Source organism: Mauremys mutica, chromosome 3 (assembly GCF_020497125.1).
Source record: "Mauremys mutica isolate MM-2020 ecotype Southern chromosome 3, ASM2049712v1, whole genome shotgun sequence".
NCBI lineage: Eukaryota > Metazoa > Chordata > Testudines > Geoemydidae > Mauremys > Mauremys mutica.
The window spans coordinates 129,157,084-129,181,871 of NC_059074.1; the positions used below are offsets into that span (position 1 = coordinate 129,157,084).

At 43.5% G+C, this 24,788-nt stretch overlaps 2 protein-coding genes across 10 annotated transcripts in view; one reads left to right on the forward strand and one right to left on the reverse strand.

The window, feature by feature from the left end:
• Positions 1-12,102, reverse strand: part of GNPAT (glyceronephosphate O-acyltransferase) — a 42,681-nt gene extending 30,579 nt beyond the window's left edge. Inside the window, exons 1-3 of one of the 6 annotated variants that reach the window (XM_045010902.1) lie at positions 12,055-12,102; positions 5,643-5,834; positions 1,132-1,308 (exon numbers count right to left, since the gene is read on the reverse strand). In XM_045010902.1, the coding sequence (XP_044866837.1) occupies positions 1,132-1,308; positions 5,643-5,834; positions 12,055-12,087 (402 nt within the window). In that variant the 5' untranslated portion in view covers positions 12,088-12,102. Of the gene's footprint in view, positions 1-1,131; positions 1,309-5,642; positions 5,835-10,675; positions 10,862-10,997; positions 11,120-11,354; positions 11,512-12,054 lie in introns of those variants that run through there. The other 5 variants (XM_045010899.1, XM_045010898.1, XM_045010897.1 and 2 more) reach the window with 5 other exon arrangements.
• C3H1orf131 (chromosome 3 C1orf131 homolog) lies at positions 9,900-22,491 on the forward strand. 4 transcript variants are annotated; one of them, XM_045010904.1, is made up of 8 exons: positions 9,900-9,949; positions 10,863-10,977; positions 12,706-13,055; positions 17,095-17,151; positions 18,127-18,222; positions 18,816-18,902; positions 20,841-20,893; positions 21,905-22,491. In XM_045010904.1, the coding sequence occupies exons 2-8, from the start codon at positions 10,875-10,877 to the stop codon at positions 22,032-22,034; spliced, it is 876 nt and encodes a 291-aa protein (XP_044866839.1). In that variant the 5' UTR covers positions 9,900-9,949; positions 10,863-10,874; the 3' UTR covers positions 22,035-22,491. The 4 variants fall into 4 exon arrangements, with proteins under 4 accessions (XP_044866839.1, XP_044866838.1, XP_044866840.1 ...); XM_045010903.1 differs by lacking the exon at positions 9,900-9,949 and adding an exon at positions 10,399-10,504; XM_045010905.1 differs by lacking the exons at positions 9,900-9,949; positions 10,863-10,977 and adding an exon at positions 11,517-11,737 and having other exon boundaries at positions 21,905-22,488.
• Positions 22,492-24,788: the final 2,297 nt, after the last annotated feature.

A 24,788-nucleotide genomic window follows, 5' to 3' on the forward strand; every position in this document is an offset into this window, starting at 1 on the left:
CTTTAATATATTTTAGATATTTACTGAGTTAGATACAATAGATATAGATTATAGTGAAATTCTTTGAAATACATATTGATGAGCTAGCTTCTTATTCTCTCAGGCATACCATATACCTATCACCATGGTGTAACTCCAACCAGGTTCCCATGTTTCTATTATTCGCAAATCCCATTCTTCAGTGCTTATGACCATATCCCACTTCATCATGGGTCCAAACTTTACTTCTAGAACCTTTCTTTATTAGTGCCTACTACTAAAAGTAAATTAAACAAAAAAATGGGCGTATGCCTTTTAGAAACAAAACTTCTTTCATAAAGTTTCCCCAACCCCCAAACACCCTAGAGAAGTTACTCTTATGCTATTTTATTTTATTTTAATTTAATTTAATTAGGAATTCAGGCCCTGTTCAGTAAGACTCTATACTGACCAGAGAACTAATAAAATAGTAACATCACAAGAGAGTGAAAACTGAACAACTGAGGGGAGGAAACTATTTAGACAGACGGTGTCTTTGTTTTGTTAACTATTTAACGCCAAAGACTAATTAATATTCTGGAGAAAGGAAATCTTCAATAAAGATTCCTCCCACTATTTCAATAAATGCATGAAAAAGCTCACACACAGCTTCTGAGCCTGCCAACAAGTCCTTGGTGGGGGGCATGGGAGAGGGTAAAGAAAGATCAGACTTGACATTCTTGATATTTCCCAGGGAAACAACAAGAAAAAACCCAGTTAGGCCTTTCTTTATACACAATCAAGGGTACAAGCACAATTAAAAAAAAAATCTTTGTAGGTCAGCTTTAGGAGTTATTGTTTTCTCTGTTTCAAAATTTATCCCAGTCACAGGCCTACCCAACAGCTCTGCACAATGGGATAAAATGCATTAATTATTTAAATCTGTGATACTTGTGTACTGAAATTACTAATTTAGAGTCTCCTTTGAATTTTTTATTCACATCTAGGTTTCTCCCTTTTTAATTGTTGAAAAGGATAATCCTAGTTAACACAGGCCTTGCTACTTTTATGCTTTACATCTTTTGGAACCTTAAATTTGGGTGCAGATTGAGAGTCAATGCCTGAGTGAGTAGTATAACCACCAGTTTTGTCAGCCTTTATACCAATACTTACTTTCTGAATTCCTTCTTCATTCACACAAACCCTCTGGAAAAGGCGTTTAAATATTTTGCTCAAACTAAAAGCAAAAAATCGAATAGCTCCTATGTGTAAATTGTGACCCATCTCATCCAGGATTTCAATGGCTTCTTCTTGTATAATATCAGTGGACTCACCCATCTCTTTTGATAGCTAAATAAAAAGCAACAATAAGATCAAAAGTCATTTCCCATAAATTTAAAAAAAAAAAAAAAAAAGATTGTTCCACAAACTGTAACTATTATTCTGTCAAACTAAGAGGAAGGTATTAAAGTCAATGCAATGCAATACATTCTAAAATGTTTCAAACATTATTTTAGGAAAATGTGGGTTCTGCTTTATATGACAGGCATAAACCTAATGTTACTGGTTCTGTTTTATTTCAACAATAAAAAAAAGTAAAGCGTTAACTCCTCTGAAACACAATAATTTAAGTGAGCATCTTCTGAAACATAAGTTTCATACAAACGCTGTATTTATATTTATAATAAGCCATTAGGATCCATTGGCATATATATGTTGTATTAGATGTGAATTTTTTTAGGAAGCTTACATTTTAGAAGAGGATTTATTAAATTGCCTTTCTGACAAATGCATGCTTTGGTCTTCTTTCACTGATTAATAAAGTTAATTTTAAAAAGCCAGTATTCTTATTAGACACATTCATAGAAAAATTTTAAAATGCTTTTGGGGTAAGCTTTTAGAGTTACCCGAGGTATATCAACTCCCTTACTCATGCACCTTTTTGTAATGTATCCTTTTGGCAATGGGTGGCTGAACTGCATACAAAGTACCATCACTACAACTGTTGCATATTGATGTTCAGTTTTAATTGTTGCAAATCTTTCATTTGGGAGATTGTTACTAAGGAATTAGAGAGAGTGGGAATCTCCTTATTCAATATATTAACTCAAAAAACATTTAACCTAAAAGATACTCTTTATGATTAAACAACAACTAAATAAGGAACATGCATGTTATAAAAGCATGGAGGATGTAGTGAACATCAGTGAATAAACCATGTCTCAGCTTAGAGAGGTGTACACTATTTACCTTATTAGTTATGTTTTCACTTCTATAACAGTCAAGAAATTTTTCTTCTTCCACCCTCCTCCATCCCAATCAAGTGGCCAGTTCACTGTCAAATTGATGCATTAAAACTTCCTTCTCTACATAATTTACTTCATCCTGAATAGTTTCAAGCCTAGCAAAGCCTATTTTAGCAACACAAAAGAAACCAGTGACTGCTCTCTCTAACCCCACCAAACAAAAATCAATATTTATCAGGAAGTATATTTTTCTTATTTATTCAGGGCAGGCACTTTCCTCTCATTGATTCGTAAAATGCTTACCAGCACACTTCTTATCCTTCATGAATAAATAATTATTAATGTATAGAATGCATATCTCCTACAGCAGCTAGTTACTTATTCCATAAAATTAGGAAACAAGAAACCCATATAAACCACAAAAACCATACAAAAACTAAATCAAACAAATGCAACTCAGCTCATACCCTGAAACTTGCTAGACCAGCTCCAGCTACTTGCCAGGGGAGAAAATTCCAAAGATGTGGGGTGGTTAATTCAAGTGAGTAAGTTTCCCCCACTCAAACAGGAGGCTGTTATGTTCTACACCAGCTGTAGCTGGTAGGGATATTTCCAAGACAGCCCCAAGTAGAGCATCTTGCAATAGTCTGAAGAAGAAATGTTTGAGACTGGACTGTAACTGGGAAGATCATTAACCTCCAAGGATAAGTCAACATTGCAGCTGGGAGTATGCCTCCTAGCCCGGGTAGACAGACTCATGCTAGCTCTGCTCAAGCTCGCATGCTAAAGTAGCAACCTGGACGTTGCTGCAGGGGTAGCAGCTTGGGGTAGCTGCCCAAGTCCAAGCCCACCGATCCCTGGCTCTGAGGTTGAGTGGCTAGCCCAAGCCACCACATCCATATTGCCATTTTTCGTTCTCTAATTCAAGCGGAACTAGTGAGAGTCTGTCTCCCTGGGCTGGGAGGATCGCTCTCAGCTGCAGTGGAGACATACCAAGTGCTTGGGGAGGGTGGCGGCGGGGGGTGGGGGAGGGTGTTTCTGAGCAAGGACTTCACCACCACTTGTTTCAGCATTGCTGGCAGCTTGCCCTCCTGAAGGGATGGTATTGAAATTAGAGGAGGAGCTGCTTATGTTTCAGCTGCTTAACACTTTCCACTATAAAAATATAGTCACAAGAATCTTTTAAAAAGAAACTAACAGCTCCATGGCTTGCAGCAGGCCTTTAAAATGCAGCTGGGAGAAAGACGTTGAGCTAGAGAAGGTCATTTTCTTTGTCTCATGAAATTCCATGCAGGGTTAATATAAGAACAGCCATATTGGGCCAGATCAATGGTTCAGCTAACTCAGTATCCTGTCTCTAAGAGTGGTCAGTGCCAGATGCTTCAAAGTGAATGAACCAAACAGGGCAATTTTGAGTGATCCCTCCCGTCATCCAATCCCAGCTTCTGGCAGTTGGAGGTTTACGGACACGTGGAGCATGAGGTTGTGTCACTGACCATCTTGGCTAATAGCCACTGATGAACCTATCCTCCATGAATATATCTAATTCTCTTTTGAACCCAGTTATACTTTTGGCCTTCAAATTTCCTAGCACGAGTTCCACAAGTTGCGTGAAGTAGTGCTTCTTTTCGTTTTAAACCTGCTGCCTATTAATTTCATCAGGTGACCACTAGTTCTTGTGTTACATTAAGGGGTAAATAACACTACCCTATTAACTTTCTTCATGCCATTCATGATTTTATAGACCTGTTTCATAACTTAGTTTAATCATCTCTTCTCTAAGATGGTCAATCCCAGTCTTTTAAACCTTTCTTCATATGGAAGCTATTCCATATACCTCTAACCATTTTTGTTGCCCTTCTCAGAAAATAATATATTAGAAATGGAAAAAGTAGAGAGATGAGGTAACCAGAACTGCATGTAGTATTCAAGGTGTGGGCATATCATGGATTTACAGAGTGGCATTAGATACTTTCTTGTTTTATTACCTATCCCTTTACTAATGGTTCCTAACATTCTATTAGCTTTTTTGACTGCTGCTGCTGCTCATTGAGGGAACTAGCCGAGATGACTCCAAGAATCTCTTTCTTGTGTGATAACAGCTAATTTAGACTCCATTTTGTACATATAGTTGGGATTATTTTTTCAATGTACACTACTCTGCACACTTATCAGCATTGAATTTCATCTACCATTTTTTTGCCCAGTTTAGTGAGATCTCTTTATAACTCTTCACAATCAATTTTGAACTTATCTACCTGGTGTAATTTTGTATCATCTACAAATTTTGCCATCTCACTTTTAGAACATAAGAACATAAGAATGGCCGTACCGGGTCAGACCAAAGGTCCATCTAGCCCAGTATCTGTCTACCGACAGTGGCCAATGCCAGGTGCCCCAGAGGGAGTGAACCTAACAGGCAATGATCAAGTGATCTCTCTCCTGCCATCCATCTCCATCCTCTGACAAACAGAGGCTAGGGACACCATTCTTACCCACCCTAGCTAATAGCCATTTATGGACTTAGGCACCATGAATTTATCCAGTCTGTGCGCTGCGTGAAGAAGAACTTCCTTTTACGTATTATTTTATGAATATGTCAAACAGCACAGATCCCAATACAGATCTCTCCATTGTGAAAAGTGACCATTTATTCCTACCCTTTGTTTGGTTAGCAGTTATAAAGTGTTAAAAACTGCCATTTCCCCTACATTGCCATTTGTCCCTATCACCATCCCCTCCATGGACCTAATACATGATCCAAGTGTTCTACCCCACCCGGGAGCACCAGACAGGGGAAGAATTCCTTTAACTTCTTGGGAGATGTGGGAGGGAGGCAGCCAAGCCAGGTTTCCACTGACAGCCTCCTGGATCCAGCAGCCCACCCCAGTCTGGGATAACTGCCTTCTCTTGCTGCCAGCTAATGCAATGAGTCCTGTAGCTCAAGCAGTAGCAGGCTGTGCTGAAATGCTGAAAGTTCAGGCTTCAAAACCTGATGATGATGATGATGATGCATGATAGGAAGGAGTTGTTAAAATTTGTAAAAACAACTGTTTCAATTTGTTTTTACCATTCTCCTTTAAAGCAAGCTAGGAAATTACATAAAATGTATGCTTATGTATTTCATAATGTTGCTTTTTTTTTTTCCTCAAGACCCATACAAAAAAGTCAAGCAGAGTGGATAAACAGTGCAACATACTGGCATGCCCGCAAAATCAAAACTCTGCTTGGAGATCATCTACCATACCCCTGTGCGTAAATCAGTGTATTTATTTTGCCTGCTAGCAAAGTGTAGTGTTCAAGTTCTTGATTTACTGGTCTTTCCAACAACAAATAACCTGTCTGACAGAGATCAGAAAAAGGATTCTCCCCTTCTCCCACACAGTGTCTATCTGGATTTCACATACTATGAATTAGAGACTGTGTGTGCGGTCTCACCTGTTTGATAACATACTGAACTTGCTCAGACTGCAGAACACTATCTTTAATGGCACTTGGCTTGCAAGCTGAAAGTCCTTTGTAAATTACAGGAGTGTAACATTTCATTGCATATCGCAGGTCACTGGACTGCCGTCTCTCCTCTAAGATATCTTCAAACTCATCCCTTTTCTTTGATGTGAGTTCTTTCTGCTGGGAATATGCAAACACAGAATGAGACCATATCTTAAACCAGCCAATGGTATTCTTAGATATGCCAGTTAAGCTTTACTCAGCTGTCATGTAATACTTTTGCAATGTTTATTTGAATTCTTGAACAAATTCCAATGCTTTGAGTGCATATACAGATATTACATAGATTTAACCTTCCCCACCAAAAACAGCTTGGCAGAACAAATGGGCTTTGAAAGTTGACAGGGACCACAGCAAAAGTGCCTTGCCTCCAGCATCTTCTTAATTAAACTAATGGGTTGTGACTTAAGCACTTCTGATTTCGACTGTTGCAATTACATGCAAGGAATGAGGTAAGCTCTGTGATATCCAATATGCAACCCATCTAAGGCTAAGGATAAAAATTAACACCTGAAATTATATCCCAAATCAAACTGGAAGACAATGCAAATCAGGGAACATAGGTGTAAAAGGAGTCCTTGAAGGAAACACCTTTTACCTGGTGCAAAATGCAATGGCCAGTTTGTTAAAGTTTCTGGGTCACTTAAAGCATAGACTCATGCAGTATATATTACATGTATCCATCTGGCGGTGAGAAAGGCATGGATCACCATGGTAAGCTCCACACATAAAAGAAAAGGACCTGACCTCCCTCTGGCCAAACACAAATAATAAATAGGTTTTTCAGCCGTTGATATTAACTCAGTATCCTGAAGCAGCGATGGATCCAACAAGACCTCAGGGAGAAAACCTGAACGACAAAAGGCGTTCCATTTGAGAGGACTATTTTCTATGCCAATTGCTCTGGCTAGTCCCCTTAGTCTTGCTGGGGCTGTGTTTCAGCCATCTTGCACTCATCCAAACTCAAGCAGCAGCAGCAAAACACTAAGAAAATCAATTAACTGCATCCGCTGGACTCATATGAAATGGAAACATAAAACTGACAGTCATCAGCACATTGGAGAAATAAGACTTTCTGTTGCCTCAGTGTATCCCACAGAGGCCTCACAAATATGCTGAGCAAGAAGCATCATGAGATAGAAGTCTGCAGCAACCAACACAAGAGGACCCTTGAGGCAGACAGGCACCACCTTCTGTGCTCTCTTGGCAGAAAAGAAGTCACTCATCCCTGCCAGTGACCACAGCAACACCTTGTGGTCAACACAATCAAAGGTAGCTCACAGACCTAGAAAGGCATGGGTCCAACTCACAGTGGTGGCTTGAAGAAGAGAGATATAAATGTTCCCATGTTGCATTTAGGAACTAAAATAGTATATCTATTCATATGACAAAACTCACCATATAGCCTGCACCCAACTTTTCTGCCTGTATCAGGTATATGGGAACTTCAAACTCACCTGACAGAGGTGTGTATACTGTCAACTCTTTGTTCAAGGGGGGAAAAAAGCGATATTTTCTACCAACACCACTGGGCATATACGATAGCAAAGGGCACAGTAGTCTCCTGCATGCATCACAAACTCACAGCTATGTCAGTACTGCAGTAAAACCCCCAGCTGCTACTGAAATAGGACTTGATTCAAGACCACTGAAATCAATGGGAATCTTTCCAAGACTTCAGTGGTCCTGGACATGGCATAGTCCCCAGGACTTTGTTCAAAATTGAAACCACGTGTCAGGAGTGTGTACATCATAGAGAAGTCCCAACTATATTGAGATTGCTGGCAGCTACTATCTAAAAAGTAATAAAAAATACTGTGTGAGATGTGGCTAAGTTAACCTTGCTATTAGAACCTTTACTCTTGCAACTTTAAATGCAAATAAGGAAAATGTAACTAATTTAGCACTACTGTAGTTTTTTGCATTTTCTCTTTAACATAAACGAGAAATAAAGCAAAGTTCCTTAGGCCATGGCACTATAGAGATGCACAACTGTGTTGGCACAACTCCACAAGTCTTAAACTGCACCAAATGATAGTTACACAAAAATCTGCAACAGCAGCATTATACAGCTATTGCATAACTCAAATCTGTGCAACATTAAAGTGTTGCAGATAATTATGAAACTAAAGCCTAATAAAATTGTTTTACTGTGCTTACAGTGAAAGCAAATTTACAGTTGTTTACTACTATGTTATTTTGAAATCCATTTGATCATGCTTACCAAACAACTCTTGCATACAAAGGTGAAGTTCTGGGAGATTTTAAAGTTCAGGCATTCAAGTTACTTGTACACAAAAACAAAAGCTTGATTTTTTTACTTAAATGAAACAGAAGTATAATTTTTTTTCACTGCTTATCTAATTTTTTTTTAAAGCAACAGATTTTACGCAATCTATCCAAAGCAACTCGTATTTGTGTAAAGACCAAACACGAAAAGAAGAAATTGAGAAGTGAGAATTTACAAGAAAGGGTAAACAGTAGATTAAGGCTATGTCTACACTGCACACCTCACAATGGAACGGCTGTGCTGCTGCAGCTGCACCATTGTAAGGTGCACTGTATAGCTGCTCTTTATCACTGGGAGACAGCTCTCCCAGTGACAAAGGAAAACCATCTCAAATGAGGGGCTGTAGCTTCGTTACCCGGAGCACAGGTCCCGCTGACAAATTTCTGTCCACACTGGTGCTTTTCGTCGTTAAAACTTTTGCCGGTCAGGGGGTGTTTTTTACACCCCTGAGTGAAAACAGTTTTAACAACAAGAGTGCCAGTGTAGACATAGCCTGAATCTCTACCAGTTGTTAAATACAGATGTGGCCATTTAAAGTTCCTTACACTTGATTTTTTTCAGTGAAATTTAAAAGGATTATAAAACTTTCAATCTTTGCTTCTCCCTCCAGTCTCCAATTGATCAGTGTGCTACAAAACCTAAGTAATCTAAGAACATATGTGCTATGACTGGTATTAGTGTGTGTAGTGTGTCAGCTGTTGCCATTGATCTCTCTGCATCAATCCTCCTGCTCAAAAATAAAGCAGGAAAAGAAGAATCTATAAAAGGGGCTCCAAGACCTAAAATAAGAGCAGCAGGAGAGTGAGGGGGCGAGAGGATAGGGCACAGAATAGTGCTAGTTCATATATTAAATATATGTAAAATGACAAAATATATTGGTACATAAATATAAGTTAAAGTGAAGTGTGGCAGCAACCCCCAGGAACTCTCCACAGTGCAGTGGAGTGGCCCTGGCCAAGGGGGGAACTACAGAGATGAAACAATCTTCACCTGTTCTTGAACTCAAAGCCAGGAAGCAACAGCAGGTGCCTGGGCATATCAGAAGAGGGAGTCTCCATGAGCATAAAGAGCAGTCAAAGGGCTTTTGTTGCTGTTATAAAAGGGCAGGAGATGGGAGAGAAGGGGCCGATCTTCAATTCCCAGGATGCTTGCATGGGAACTTTTGTGGTGGGAGTGGAGAAGGGAAGTCTTTGCTTCACACGCCAAACTGTGATGGTACCAGGGAGTGCTAGGCACAAATGATACAGAGAAATCTGCACTCGCAGCAACTATCCTTGGGGCCAGGAGAAAACTCCCATCTCTTCCATAAAGCTAGAGAGCAGCTGCTGAGTGCCTGTGAGGGTCTCCCTTCCAATAGCCTGGGAGGTGAGAAGCAGCTGCAAGAGCCAAACAGGTGCAGAGGATCAGCAGGAGGTTCTTCTCTGAATCCTGCCACAGGCCTAGATGGCTGAGGATTGATTACAGTGGGAATCAAGTGAGAAGTAATGGAAGGCTGGGGAGGTTCCCCTTTACTCTTCTTCGGGTCTAGGAGAGATGAGGAGCTCACTTTCTCTCCTCCTCCTCCTCCTCTCCCCACCCCCCTAACAGCATTTGTTTTAGTCCAGACGATACTCCATGCTCATTCACAGCACTACAGCATAGTCCTCACTAGCTGTGAGCTTCAGGTCCGCACACACTTCTGTAATTCACACACAAAAAACTTCACTAACAGGGATTTAAGATCTTAGGCCTTGAGCACAGGGCAGTACTACTCCTATATGCAGCCACCCAGTCTAGGCTCTAATTTCTTTGATCCCTTCCTTAAGGAGCTCATCGGGGCAAACTCAGTACCTTACCTCCCTCAGCATCTGCCAACTAGCAGCAATACATCCCAGGCCAATAGTCTGCATACAGCATGGTGATAGTCCATGGAAGTGTATGACTTTGGAGTTGTGGTGGGCACAGTGTAAGTGGTAGGTTTGTTTATGGATGGCTATGGTACTGTTATATTCCTAGTTCTTACTGCTGTTCCCATAAGGGCCAAATTAGGGTTGTATTGTTGGGGTGTGTGAGAAGTGCCATGTTAACACTGCACTTCCTGGTTTTCTTACGTCTGAGTTTGGGGAACTCTTACACTCTGTCAGGGCATGAGGAACAAAAGGCAAGTGCTGAGCGCCTACAAGCTCAACTTCATATTAAGGATGATGTGTGTGTGTGTGTGTGTACATTCCTTGTTTTTTGGGGAAATTAGGAGCAGTGAGGCGGCCACAATTAAGTAGGGGAAACTGCAGTATTAGTAACTCTTCTGAGTTTATCACAAGTCACACTATTCGGTGTCTCTCAAGGCTGCAGCTTCTGGATTCATGTGATTATGTCGAAGCTCAGCTTTCATTTTTTAAAAACGTTTCTAGCTCTAATGTTGGCAGAGAAAGACCTTGAAAATGTCAATGCTAAAGGCTCCAACAGCAGAAGATAAATGAAAAGAATCCAATTTTGATGGAAAATATGTCTCTTGTAAAGGGTAAGGAACTGAAATAAGTAACCACCTTCAGATTTAGGAGCCTATAGAGATGTAGTTGATGGCTTCTGGACAGAACCCATACAGCAGAGCCACAAATTTAGTGAATGTTAATTAACGTTTAGATGATAGTAAATTAGTGCTATTTATTGTCAATTTAAACAGCAATCATACTTGCAAATCTCTTTCTTGTTTGGACCTATTTTCTTCCATTACTAAGTAATTGCCACTAGCTTGTGGGTGATCAGATTAGCCCAGTGGTCCACAATGCAGTGTCCGCGGGTGCCATGGCATGGAGAGGTAGGAAGAGAAGAGGACACTAATTTCCTGCCTCAAAAAATCCCCTCTCCATCTTTCCTAGTGGAAAGACCAGATGAAGAGTTTACAATACACAGCAAAAACCTGCCCGCTCCAGGACAGAGAGCAGCCCCAGCTCCCCACTCTGCTGCACCTGAGGGCTGGCAAACATGACCACGGTGGGTGGCCCACTCTCTACCTGAGGGGAACTGGCCGCGCACTGCCGGCTGGTAGCGGGCACAGCACCGCGGCTGAAGGTGGCAACGCGCGCGGCTGAGCAGCCAAACGGGAGCGCGGCCATTTGGCTCGGAATCGTTAGGGTTCAGAGTGAACGGCGGCGAACGCACCCCCTCGCGTGCGGCGGCGTCTCCGGAGCAGTTCAGCTCGCCCCGGAGTCCGCGGGCCGGGCCGGCACAGCCCCACCCCGCCAGGCGGCTCCGCAGCGCCCCCTTCCGTTCCCCGGGGTGGAGACTCGCTACCCGCCCCACCCCAGCGGCTGTCGGCGGCGCCGGGTCGAGCCCAGACGCGAGGGGCAGCCCGCGCCCCCGGCACTTACCGAGTACATGGGGGCCCCGAGCCGGGAGCTCCCCGCCGCCATCCTGCCCGCGCCACCGCCGGGCTGAGCCCGCCCCGCCTTATCGGCCTCCGCCTCCACCTGCAGCGCCCATTCCCCCGGCCGCCGCGCTCCGCCTCGCGGGCGCCTCCGCGTGGGGGAGGGGAGAAGCGACCCGTGGGCGCCGCCATGTCGGATACGACGGCGGCCGCATGTGGCCAAAGCCGCGCGCGTTCGTTCATTCTTTCGCGCCGCGGCGGGGTCGGGGGAGAACGTGGCCCCGGGGATGAAGCGGAGCCCGGGCGGGTGCGAGCAGCAGCAGGAGGAGGAGGCGGCGGCGCGCTGCAGCCTGCTGGACGCGGTGCTCAGCTCCCTGTATGATCTCGGTGGGTGAGAGCGGGAGCCGCGTGTGTAGGGCCGGGCGTTACCGTCCCCTAGGCAGGGCTCGGGGCTGCTCGCTCCGGGGGCCCATTGCAGACACTGTGCCCCTGGTGGGAGGGGGCAGTGCAGCTCCTGCAGTTCCAGTGACCCCAGAAAGTTTGTCCGTAAGCCCTTCATCCCCCTAGAGACCCTCGAGCCCCCGTAGGCTTCCCCCGAGCAGTGTTCAGGGAGCAGTCGATCCCTCCCTGGTCCACCCCAGATCAGGAGCTCAGTCTCTCCTTTGGCTGTAAATTTCATGGGCTCCTCAAAATAGTTCTATTACCTCCTTCCCCACCCCGGTATCTCTGCTTAGCATTTAGCCTTCACTAGGCTAGCAGTCCTTTACTATGCGTCTGTCATGTGCCCATCATCACTGTGGTCCGTAAACACCCTGTGGTCCCTTGTGCAAGTAAACCTGCCTGTTGATTGGGGCTATACCAGTGGCACTCAACCTTTCCAGACTACCCTATATGCCTTTCGGGGATCTGATTTGTAGTGGGTACCCCAAGTGTCACCTCACTTAAAGACTACTTGCTTACAAAATCAGACATAAAAATACAAAAGGGTCACAGCACACTATTACTTAAAAATTCCTTATTTTCCCATTTTTATCATAATTATAAAGTAAGTCAACTGGAATGTAAATATTGTACTTACATTTCAGTATAAACAAGTCAGATTTTAGTTTGTACTGACTTCACTACTGCTTTTTATGTAGCCTGTTGCAAAACTAGGCAAATATCTAAATGAATTGATGTACCCCTGGAAGATCTCTGCATGCCCCCAGGGGCATGCATACTCCCTGGTTGGGAACCACTGGGCTACACAAAAGAGAGTGAAAGGTTGTGAGGGGAAAACAAACACTAAATGTCTTTAAAGTCTGATTATTGGGTACAAGAGAAAAGAAAGCTGAAATGTTTGTTTTGAAGCACAGGAGACGAGCCATTAGATAAAAATGAAAAGAAAAAGACCCAAAAGAAAAATGTGGAGAACAAGATGGGGTCAGAACCTTCCAGAACAGTAATGGAAGATAGAGATGCATGCCCTGATTCAGCAATCCCAGGCAAAAGGAAAAGTGCTTCCAGTTTCTTCGAAAAACTGAAAAATGAGATGCATCATGACTCTGATTCAAAACAAGCCACCCCAGAAACCAGGGCTTCTAAAGCTGTGTCACCCGAATCTATGCAACAGGGAAAGACAACAGAGGTGGAAGTTGTGACATTTCGTGGTCGGAATAAAAAGAAGAAACCTAAAGTGGATCTCACTCAGGACAGTGTTTCAAAGGTAATGAATGGGTCATTAATTCAGATCAAAGGAGGTGGGCCAGGGCTCCGAGGTGGTACAGAATATTCTCTCTCTCATGTGCTTGGCTGTCTGGTGTTGTTCATATGCTCAGGGTCAAACTGACAGGGCCGCCCAGAGGGGGGTGGGGCAAAGGGGGCAATTTGCCCTGGGCTCCGCAGGGGCCCCCAAGCGAACAGCTGAGGCTCCCGCCTCCGCCCCTCTCCTGGAGCCCTAGCACATCAAGCGCTGTCCTCAGACAGCGCCGCAGCGTGTCTCCGCTGGGGCCCCTGAGCCCCGCCCCGCCCAGAGCCGCGTGGTGAGGGGGCGGGGCTGGAAGCTCTGGGCTGAGCTCAGCTCCCTCCGCTCGGCGTGGAACTCCCAGCCCCGCCCCCTCCCCACGCGGCTCGGAGCAGGACGGAGCTCAGGCCCCGCCAGACACACGCTGCGGCTATCGGGCGAGGCGCTGAGACTCCGGGTGAGGAGGGAGCCGGGGGTAAGAGGCTGGGGCCGGTGGGGTTGGCTAAAGGGCAGGGAGTCCTGTGGACAGTCAGGGCACAGGGAGGGGGCAGAGGTTGGGGAAGCGGTCAGGGGGCAGGGAATGGGGGGGTTGGATTGTGGGTGTTCTGGGGGGGGTGGATAGGGTCAGGGCTGCCCAGAGGGGGCGGGGCAAGAGGGCACAGGAGCTTCTTCGCTCCCGGTCTTCGCCGGCGGGGGGTCCTTCCGCCCCGGAGCGGAAGGACCCCCCCAGTGGCGAATTACCGCCGACGCGGGACCCGCCGCCACCGTGCCGCCCGGTCTTCGGCGGTAATTCGGCGGCGGGGGGGCCCTTCCGTTCCAGGACCCGCCGCCGAAGTGCCCCAAAGACCCGCGGCGGGGACCCCCCCGCCGCCGCCGAATTACCGCTGAAGACCGGGCTGCACGTCGGCGGCGGGTCCCGCTTCAGCGGTAATTCGGCGGCGGGGGGCTCCCGCCGCGGGTCTTCGGGGCACTTCGGCGGCGGGTCCCGGAACGGAAGGGCCCCCCGCCGCCAAAGACCCCGGGCCCCCGGAATCCTCTGGGCGGCCCTGCAAACTGATTGCCATATGTAGAGTCAGGAAGGAATTTCTCCCCACATCAGATTGGCAATGGGGGTGGAGGGGCGGTCTCCTTCCTCTGCAGCCTGAGGTCTGGGTCACTTGGTTCATCTGGGTACATCTCAGTTAATCAATTTCCTGCCATGTCAGGAGCCTCCGGCAGTGGTACACCTCAGTCGCTCCTAGTCTCCTGAGGAGTATAATACCTTTGTCTAATTTCGGTGGTTGGGTTTAGTGTGCGGGTGCTGGGTGATGTTGGTGACTGTGATATACAGGAGATCAGAGTAGATGATCTGGTGGTCCCTTCTGGCCTTAAGTTGTACGACTTTCTGAAGTCTTGAAACAGCAGAGACTATACTAGGCCAAATCCCTCCCTGGCAAACTCCATTAATATCAAACTAGATGAATTTGATATTTTTTAAAATACTAGCTGGCTCTGCTCTGATCTTGTGAGGTGGCATAGAAATGACATCCATAAGGATTCTTCCTCTTCTCTGGAATCACAGTCTTCTACAGTCAGTACTGTGTTTGCTCATATACAAGTTTGGAGAATCAGATAGCTCAGGGAATTGAGGATGAGAAAATGGAGCCTTTTAGGTTGTTGGCTCAAATCCAGACCTGGTCTGCAGTTGTCTGGTGGTCTCAGTCCATTTCTTAATGGTGTTCAGATCCCAAAAGTCACCATCATAACTGGCCCACTTGTCAACAGAGTGAGCAGAGACAAGGATTGACAGAGCCTGGCAACTGAACTATCTCCCATGCCTAGAAGAGGTTCCCTTCAGTTATTAATTAGTTACAGAGTTTTGGGGTAGCTTATGTTTCTGTTTCAAAAATAGTGTTTACTGCCATAATCTCTAAGGTCCTGATGCGAAAATTAGCTTTGCCTGGGTGGACCCCTGTGCCCGCATGGAGTTCCACTACCCGAAGCAGGACTCTGTGCAGGTCCAGGGTTCTGCTGAGGTGGAGCTTGTTGCAGAATTTGGACCTTAGTCATGAACAGCTCGTGAGAGCTGCAAACTATTGTCAATTTTATGATGGGTTCTGCTGTTCATCCCTCTGTTTCTAGGAATCTCTTTACATTGTTTTCCCCTCCCCTACACACTCTTCCACCTCTTTGTGTTCATGGTTTTTTGCTTATGGAAGATTTTTGCAAATAGCATGTTACAAAGTGTTCTGGAAATGACAAGCAATCAGATGGTTGAGTTGTGACGTTTCATATCTGAATTTTGCCAAAGTTTAGGGGTATTTGGGTTTGATGTGTTGAGTTAACTTGATACAGAGAGGAGCTGTGGCATGAAATTCAGGTTTAATATGAAAGGGGGTTAAAACTCTGGGGAGAAGGTGAGCAGGAGAAGAATCCTTTTGCATTTAGACAGTAAAAGTTGAGTGGACGCAACAGTGAAATGGTCTGAATTTTCTGATCCAGAGTGCCGCCACGCTGCATCAGCCTGCTTAGGAGCTGGCTGAGTATTGGCCTAGAGAGGTTCTGCAGTTTGATGTGACGGCTCCCTGATTGCCAAACTCAAGAATTAAAAAAAAAAAAAAAAAAAAGACACACACTGAAATAACTCCATGAGATTTTTTACCAATCTGAAGTGCACAGAGAAACTTTCAGGGTCCAACATGAATGCATTATACACCTTTACAAGTAGCACTGTATCCTGAAAAGAGCAGAAATCTTACATGAAAATAGCCTGTGTAGAGACAGTTAATGCCCTGTTCTCAATTTGTCAATTTGTGCTGCTTCATACCCTGCCATGACATCTCCTTCCTCCAGCAACTGAACCATCTCAGAGTTGTGAGATTTTTGGTTAAGTCCGCAACTGTAGAACCTCAGGCAACACAGCCTTCCAGTCACAGCTGAGGCATGTTGGCAGGGTAATGTGGAGAAGCACGCATTGCTGCTGCCTCTGCTGTGCCAGTTCTTTGGTTAAACCAAGTTATTCACTTTCCGGGACTGTCCACCCAAACTCCTTTCACGAGCATGAACTTTACCTTTTATGGGTTGGGGGGGGGAATCGCACAGAGTCAAGCAGATATAGGGCTCTGAAATGATCTAAGCTTTGGGTGCATGACTTGCTTAGCAGAAAAGATGCAGTTTGTACTGTTCTCATTGTGGGCAACTAATAGTAGATTTCTTTATTTTTTTTAAATTGTGTTTTTATTGGCCTGCCATTGTTGACTGTGCTCCTGCATAAGATTTTTCTCTTGTATCCATCATTTAAGATGGCTATATACATTAATATACTTGTTTGTGCAAACATCTATAAATTGAGCATTGTCCTGCATATTACCACAAGTTGTCAGGCAGATACTGGTACCACTGTTCCCTCGAGGGATACACAGTTTTTCCATGGCTGATGTACAGTTTGTTTTGACATTCTGTGTATCCCATATTTAATGTGTGAAATAAGTGATTTCAAGCTTGTATCCTCTTCTTATTCTTTCTCAGTAATCTTATTACAAATCAGTAACAGAAGTACGTAAGGTAAAGATGTATTTTGCAGGCAGTATTTTTTTTCTTTCTGACAAACTGCAAATTAAATTTGAACTTTTAAAGCAAGTCTGCATTGCAACTGTTATGCAGAATGTGGCCTGTATATTTTTAAACAGTGAGTAATTGTGGAATACCAGTGTCCACACAAGATGAATAGAGTCTGCTTTTAAAATGGATTATTTTTCTTGTGTGACATTCACAGTGGTAAAAGACTATCAAACAGGAACGCACACACAGGATAAAGAAATATGCATTTTTAGATTTCATACTCTGGACACTAAACAAAATTGTTCCATATAAAAGTCTAAAATGTCTACATATTGTAACAGAGACACAAGAGATTCCCACTGAAAGGCTCTATACTCTTTCTAGCATTTTATTACCGTTCAAATAACTCTCGCCATTGGCACACATTTTACATCGCTGCTAGTTGTCAGATTTAAATGGAAACATTTTCTTTTCTTTATAGACAAAGATGGCTATTCCAGAGAAAAATGTGAATGGACAAGAATTTAATTTAGAAAAAGTAAGTTACTCTGGCTTATCTAATCCTGATGAAGTGTGTGTGTGTGTGTGTGTGAGAGAGAGAGAGAGAGAGAGAGAGAGAGAGATTGGGAAAGTTAAAGTTGAGGCTAATTTTGGAATGTTCTTAGATAAATTTATCTTTTGCAAACAGAGCATTCCAGAATATATTGTTTGGTGCAGGCGTGTCAGAGGACTGCTAGAGCTGTTGTGTAGGGCAACCTTTGAAGATAGATGTATCCCAGTTGTTCCATGTCCTCTTTTTTCTAATGTATTGGTAGCCAATAACGAATGGTCACTGGCTCACTCTGTGTGAGCAGGGCCAGCTCCAGGCACCAGCATTCCAAGCTGGTGCTTGGGGCGGCAACCTGCAAGAGGCAGCAGTCCCTGTTGTTTTGCCCCAAAGCAGTGCGCTGAATTGCCGCCGCGGGCGGTGGGAGCAGTCCGTGCACCGTTAGGGTGGCAGGCGCGTTTCCGCAGTGGCAGCAATTCGGCGGCAGCTTCTATGTTTAGCTGTCCGCGGCGGCTTCAGCTAAACATAGAAGCTGCAGCCGAATTGCCGCCACCGCGGAAACGCGCCTGCTGCCCTAAGGGCACACGGACTGCCCCCGCCGCCCGCGGCGGCAATTCGGTGCGCTGCTTGGGGTGGTGAAAACTGTAGAGCCGGCCCTGTGTGTGAGCTTCTTATAGCTCCTCTCCCTCTATTTGTTCTTTAGTTGTAGTATTAAAGTAAAAAAATGTGTATTTACTAATTTCCTCTCTGCATGTGTACCCAGAGACTGGGTGAAAAAAAAATAAACAGGCAATGATAGATGTTCCACAGTAGTACCAAATTTGATTAGTCTTATTTTATAACGTTGATTTGCCAAATATTTGTTAAGCATTCTCTGGAATAGATATCCTTTGTGGCGTGCCAACCATTGTTTTGTGATAGCTCATACCTTCTCTGAAATGGTTTCAAATTTCTGTAACGTTTTAGGCCCGTCTGGAAGTACACAGGTTTGGAATCACTGGATATGAAAAGAAAGAACAGCGGATATTGGAACAAGAACGTGCCATCATGCTGGGAGCCAAGGTATATAAAGATGGTACAAAACGTTGGTTTTTGTCTCTTTCTAAAACACTTTTTTTTAATCACACCCCTGCTTTTGTATACGTTGGAAGAGTCTATGGATGATGGGAGAATTAGTAGGTGTATGACATCAGAAATACCCTGGAAGTGAAAATATGATTGAGAGTGAAAGTGATTTCTGTGGAGGTCATTTGAAATTTAGGTTGTGAATTTTGTGTGTGTTTTTAACCCTTACTTAACTTGTTTTTCTCCCAGTGTTTCAGTTAAGGCCCCAGAGAGCTTTCCATCTACATTTCCGAGTGATCCAAGAAACCACCACCAAAAAAGGAAAGAAAATAACAAGCAGAAACCCTTTTTCTTTTAGGGTTTGTTTGATTTTTGGGGGGTTCTTTTATTGGGGAGGAGTGTGTGGAAACCTTTTAGACTTTCTTAATAAGCCCCCCATGTCTACTCCCCAAAAAGGACACAAACCTATTTATTCTGTTTCCCTTTGCAGGCCCTCATGGAAGCTGATGCAGTGTAGAAACATGTAGATTTTTTAGAATATGTTTGAATTTTTCTTGCAATGATAGCTTTACTCATCTGTTTCACTGCAGCCTCCCAAAAAGGAATATTTGAACTACAAGATTTATCAACAGAAAATTAAAGAGAAGAAGACAGTGAAGAAAGAGGATTATAGTATGGTTTGTATGCAGTGTTTCCTATAAAATAACAAGGGGCAGGTTGCAACTAGCCCAGTAGCTTAATGGGATAAATGATCCAGGTTTCATTACCAGGTCCAGTCTCTTATTACTTGGGCTGGTGCTCTGCCTTGAAGATGGAAGGATATTGTTCCAGTCAGCTGCAGCCCATTAGATTGTACTGTGGTATTGATCTTCTACAGAGCGTCCCATCCTATCAGAAGGACAGCAGCTGTTATATCTAGCCTCAAGAGTTGGGGTTGTAGAGGATTCTAACAGGAATAGAGAGGCTGTCACATGCTTCCTGTCCCATAGATCTCATCTCTCCCCCCCTACTCCCCCTAAGGTTTTGTGGCAGGGCTGGGAGATCCACTGAGGTTTGTAGTAAGCTTTACAGAGATTATACAGTAACTCCTCACTTAAAGTCATCCCGGTTAACGTTTCGTTGTTATGTTGCTGATCAATTAGAGAACATGCTCATTTAAAGTTGTGCAGTGCTCCCTTATAATGTTGTTTGGCAGCTGCCTGCTTTGTTCACGGCTTGCAGAAAGAGCAGCCCATTGGAGCTAGCTGGTGGGTGGTTGGAACCAGGGTGGACCGGCAGCCCCCATATCAGCTCCCCTAAGTTCCCTGTGCAGCAGCCGCCCCGCAGGCTATCAATTGCCGGCAGTTCAGCTGTCCCTCCCGACCACTGCCATGTGTTGCTCCTGCCCTCTGCCTTGGAGCTGCTCCTGGGAGCCTCCTGCTTGCAGTGCGGGGTGGTGAGGGGGAGAGGGGTGCTAATGTCAGGGTGTCCTCCTCTTCCCCCACTCCTTTACCGCATCAGGCCATTTCCACAGAGTGGGGTAGGGTGGACACGACAGGGCTCAGGAGGGAGCTTGCTGGCAGCAGCTGCTGTCTCAACTTGCTGATCTACTTAAAAAGGCAATGTACTTGAAGTGGGGTCAGCGTACTTTAAGGGGCAATGCGCATCTCTCTCTCTCACACAGGGTGTGTGTCTTTGTCTGCCATGCTGTCTCCCCTCCCTCCATTTGTGCTGCCTTGTAGAGTGTGAGGCTACATTAACAACAATGGGTTAACCGCTGAGGGCTCAGCAGAGTACTAGTTCATCATTTAGCAGTAAGACATTCCCTGGGAAATATCCCACCCTCTCACTTCACCACCTCAACCAGGCTTCACAATCATCATTGCTGTGTACCAGTATTAAATTGTTTGTTTAAAACTAATTTACCTGGAATCTAACCCTCCCATTTACATTAATTCTTATTTGGGAAATTGGATTCACTTAACATTGGTTCGCTTAAAGTCACATTTTCCAGGTAGATAACTACAATATTAAGCAGGAGTTACTGTATATGTAAATTCCAAAAGGTGTGGGAGGACTTCTTGGTAACTCAGTGGAGCTGCCATTGATGCCTGTCAAATCCTTTTCCTTGGTCTTTCCAAACTGCCTTGTCCATTTGTGGAATTGTGAAACAGATCGCCATATTAGGGGAGCCTAGAGTTTTACTCCACTTGCTCCCATGAGTTATTTGTGCTGATTCTAGCAGGGCTGTTCCCATCAGTGAGGATTGTTCACATGATTATGGAGGATGCAGATTTAGGATAATATATTTGGTTTAATTTCCCGCCCGCCAGCCCCCCCTTAAAGTTGACAAACTGTTTAAATCAAACCAGCAGTATTGCTTTCACCTTTCAAAAGAAACAGAATTAACTTTAGTGGATTTTTACTGCACATTGCCTAATTACATTTGGCCAGATCCTCAGCAGATGCAAATCTGCATAGCACCATCAAGGATCCAGCCCATTATTTAAGCCATCATGAAACAGTCCGCTCCCTAGACACACAATATGCAGGAGCCTTTATGTTCTGGACTGCTGTTTAGCCAGGAGCATCTGTTCATTTTCGACTGAAATATTTATCTTTAAATCTGATATCAGGAATATAAATCTGATTCTATCAAGAAAAAGAAGAAAAAAGGTCAGGAGCAGAGGTGAGATATTTTAACTAAGAATTGATAGCAAACTTGCTTTTGCTTAAGCTTTCCTGGTGAATTGCATGTAATTAAAAATGCAGTCTTATGGCAAAGCTGTGCATATCGAAATAGCGTGTATTTTTCATATACATTGTAGAAACTCCTAACTGCAACATTGTGATCTTGTTTTGTCTAACCTTTTAAACTTGCTAATTTAAGCATTCTCAATTAAACTGCCTTAGTTCTGCCCTGACTTGTCAAAAGGTTTTGAAATAGTGGTTTGAGTAAAGGTGAGGCACTTGATGTGAAATCTAGTGCCTTCCACCCCATGTTACAAAACAGGGCATTGTTTTTGTCCCTGAGGAAATGTTTTATAGGATAAATTTTAAAAACCACATGACATGCTCAGAAGGTGTAATTGCATTTTTAATTACAATGTAGTTGGTTCACTGGAACTATTTCTGTATTTCTCTAAGAGCCTTTATGCTTTCTGATTTTATTTATCCAAATATCTGTGTATGGTTAGTTAATAAGACAAAATTTAATCACATGTATAAGTGTTTGCAGGATTGGGCTATATATTTGTAAAACTTTTCAAAACCTATTCATGGCATAACTAGGGCCATAAAATAAGGAAAAAGTACATGAAAAAGGCTACTTTTGACCTAAATGAAATAATGTACTCCTAATATTTTTCTTATTTTTGTATATATTGTTCCAGGGGTGGTTGGTTTAAAATTATAACTGTGTTTAAGGAAGGGCTAACCCTCTAATTTTAATTTTATTTTTAAAATTTTTATCCTATTTTTGGAGTTGGTGTCAATTTAAAATGTGTGTTTATTTAATATACTAGATTCAATGGCCTGTAGCTAAGACTCTATATTAATAAACTTCAAACTACTATTGCATAATTATCAGTTATGAAACAGGTGTATTTCCACCTTAAATGTAGCATTTTTTGCAGATATTTTGGGTGCTTTGGATGATGACTTTTCTTTATCCTAATTTTATTTTATTTTTTAAACCTAGGAAATCCAGAAAGAAAAAATCAGCAGTCAGTGTTTTGCCAACAGGACAGGTTGGAAAATTTACAAATGGGACATTGATTCTTAGAGGTAGTGACCTAAAGAAAATTAAATTGTCAAAAGCGGTTAAATGACGTCGTTACACCACCGCAAAACAGAAAGTGAAAATGAGCTAGAATTAATTTCCTAACTGAAAAATGTCTACATAGCCAACGTCTCTTTGCTGTATTTTAATACCTGTCACAATACCTTGGGGTTTTTTTGGGTTTTTTTTTTTTTTTATCTCAACAGCACTGAGTTTCCACTCTGGGGAGAACATAAAATGCATTGTTACATCATAAATTCTGAGTAAGAAAAAAATAAGTTATTTTTTCCTATTGATAAGTAACCTAATTAAACTATTACTTTCATTGACTAACAAAAGGAATTGTACTTTATTAATCTGAGAACTGTTCACTTTGCAAGCTGAAAATTACTCGGGTGTTGTCTCAATGCAAAAGTGACTTATGTTTTGTTTGCAGTTTTTTTAACTGAAGCAAAAAAGTTTAGCTGTTTGTGAGTATGTGGACAGTGAGGAAATAGCCCAAGATTTTCTGTTTAAAAATAACATTATTTGGATGTTTGCGCTTTTTTTTTTAAAAACAGCTCTTGCACTGAAATACAACCATAGGTGGGCAACTCAAGTTTAGCAGGGAGAATAGCCCTCACTATGGAGTCCATGCTTCTGAATGTCCTGGTGACAATGGGCAGGCAGTTGGCCCAGTAATGACAGTTCATACATGCACGGCACCAGGGATGGATTAAGGCAATCTCGGGCCATGTGGAAGGTATGACAGAGCCCTCTAGCATGGCTCTTCTCTCCTCACAGAGAAGCAGGGGCATCAGCATGGGATTCCCTTCTCCCCGGGAGTGGCGTTGTATGTTGTCCTCTCCTCAGCAGAGGCAGAAGGGGTTCACCCACTTCTGCCTCCCCAGTGAAAGGACAGCAGCCAGGGCTCCCCAATACTTCATCCCAACAGCCAGGGCATATTTATTAATGGATTGTCCTCTGTGTGGGTGGTGTTGGGACAGTCCCCCAAAGTAGGGTCTTGGCATTAATGCCCCATTGAAATGCCAGGGGCAGTTCAGACCTCTTGTAGCTACTGCTTAGGGTTCTCAGCTAACTCAGGCAAACATAAGAACGGCCATTCTGGGTCAGACCAAAGGTCCATCTGGCCTAGTATCCTGTCTTTCAACAGTGGCCAATGCCAGGTGCTTCAGAGGGAATGAACAGAACAGGTAATCATCAAGTCATCCATCTCCTGTTGCCCATTCCCAGCTTCTGGCAAATAGAGGCTAGGGACACCATCCTTGCCCATCCTGGCTAATAGCCACTGATGAACCTATCCTCCATGAATTTATCTAGTTCTTTTTTGAAACCCTGTTATAGTCTTGGCCTTCACAACATCCTCTGGCAAAGAGTTCCACAGATTGACTGTGCGTTGTGTGAAGAGCATCACTGCATTAATTACTCTGTTCACATTTTCAAGGGCTATTTTGCAACCCTAAGGGCTAGAATTTTTTTTTATTATTATTTTATAATCTTAAAATGAGTTTTCCGATCCTAACAATTGCCTGACTCCTGAGGTGGGGGTCACAGGCACATGCTTATGCCTTAATCCAACCCTGCACGATCCTTAAGCTGTGATTTGTTTAGCCACTTTCACCACTGTTCTAAACAAAGACTAAATTGCATATCTGTTTGGGCTAACTTGGGTATGCAGCAAATGAGTCGTTTTTGCATATTGAGCATTGTCCACTGAGCATGCTTGGTAGAAAATGTTAAATTGATATTATATGCTCAGAGTTGAGTTCACTGTAAAGCCAAGTGCTTATGTTTTAAAATTGGTTAAGACAGCAATTGGTTGAGTTTCGCTTCCCTGCTATGTTGTAACTTGAATTTTCACACTCACTGCCAGCCCCTCCAGCCCACTTCTTCTCTGCTCCACCTTTTAGTTAAGGTAGCTCAAGCTTTTTTCCTTGGCTTCAGATGCTTAGATCCCTTGAACTTTATGGGTGCTTAGACCCTAGTGAGCTTAGGAAGCTTATAGGGATGAAGCCACCTTAACATTTATGCAGGAGCAAAGCTTCAGTCATAAAGAGCTCCTAATCTTTGCAGAACTAGAGCGCAAACCTCATGGGATCTGTTAAGGAGCTGAGCAGCACTGGATGCAACATTTTTCTTTATATAATCCTTCTCCTCCCTACCAAAAAAACCTAGAAAATTAAGTGCCAAAACCAACAATGTTATAGTTGCTCATAAAAGCAGTACACTCCGGAAATGCAAAAGGCTGAACACACAAGCCTAATTCTTCCTCTTGTATTATAACTGAAAATTCTCATATGCTCATACTGTTTGTCAGTATAACATTTCAACAGCAACTCTTAAGGTAGTTATATTACACACATGTAGAACTCCAGCAAAGAGTCCTGTCGCACCTTATAGACTAACAGAAGTATTGGGTATTCACTCACAAAAGCTCATGGTCCAATACATCTGTTAGTCTATACGGTGCCACAGGACTCTTTGCTGCTTTTACAGATCCAGACTAACATGGCTACCCCTCTGATACTTGTAGAACTCCGTGTTTCTGGTTAAATATGTAGCTTTAATTGCTGTTAAGTAAAAATGGTAAAACTTATGTAATGAGCAATGCCACTGAGTAAACGTTGGTGGTAGAAAACACAATGAAATGTGAGTGGTATACAACCAGTACTGACTGGACTAGCAGCAAAAGAAAGCTGATGACTTACTTTATTCTGCCTTCTTCCTGGGTGAGGGAGGGGGAATCTCTGCATCCTGCTGGAATTGAGAGGTTCCCTTTCCTTAACTGTTCTTCCTTCCAGCC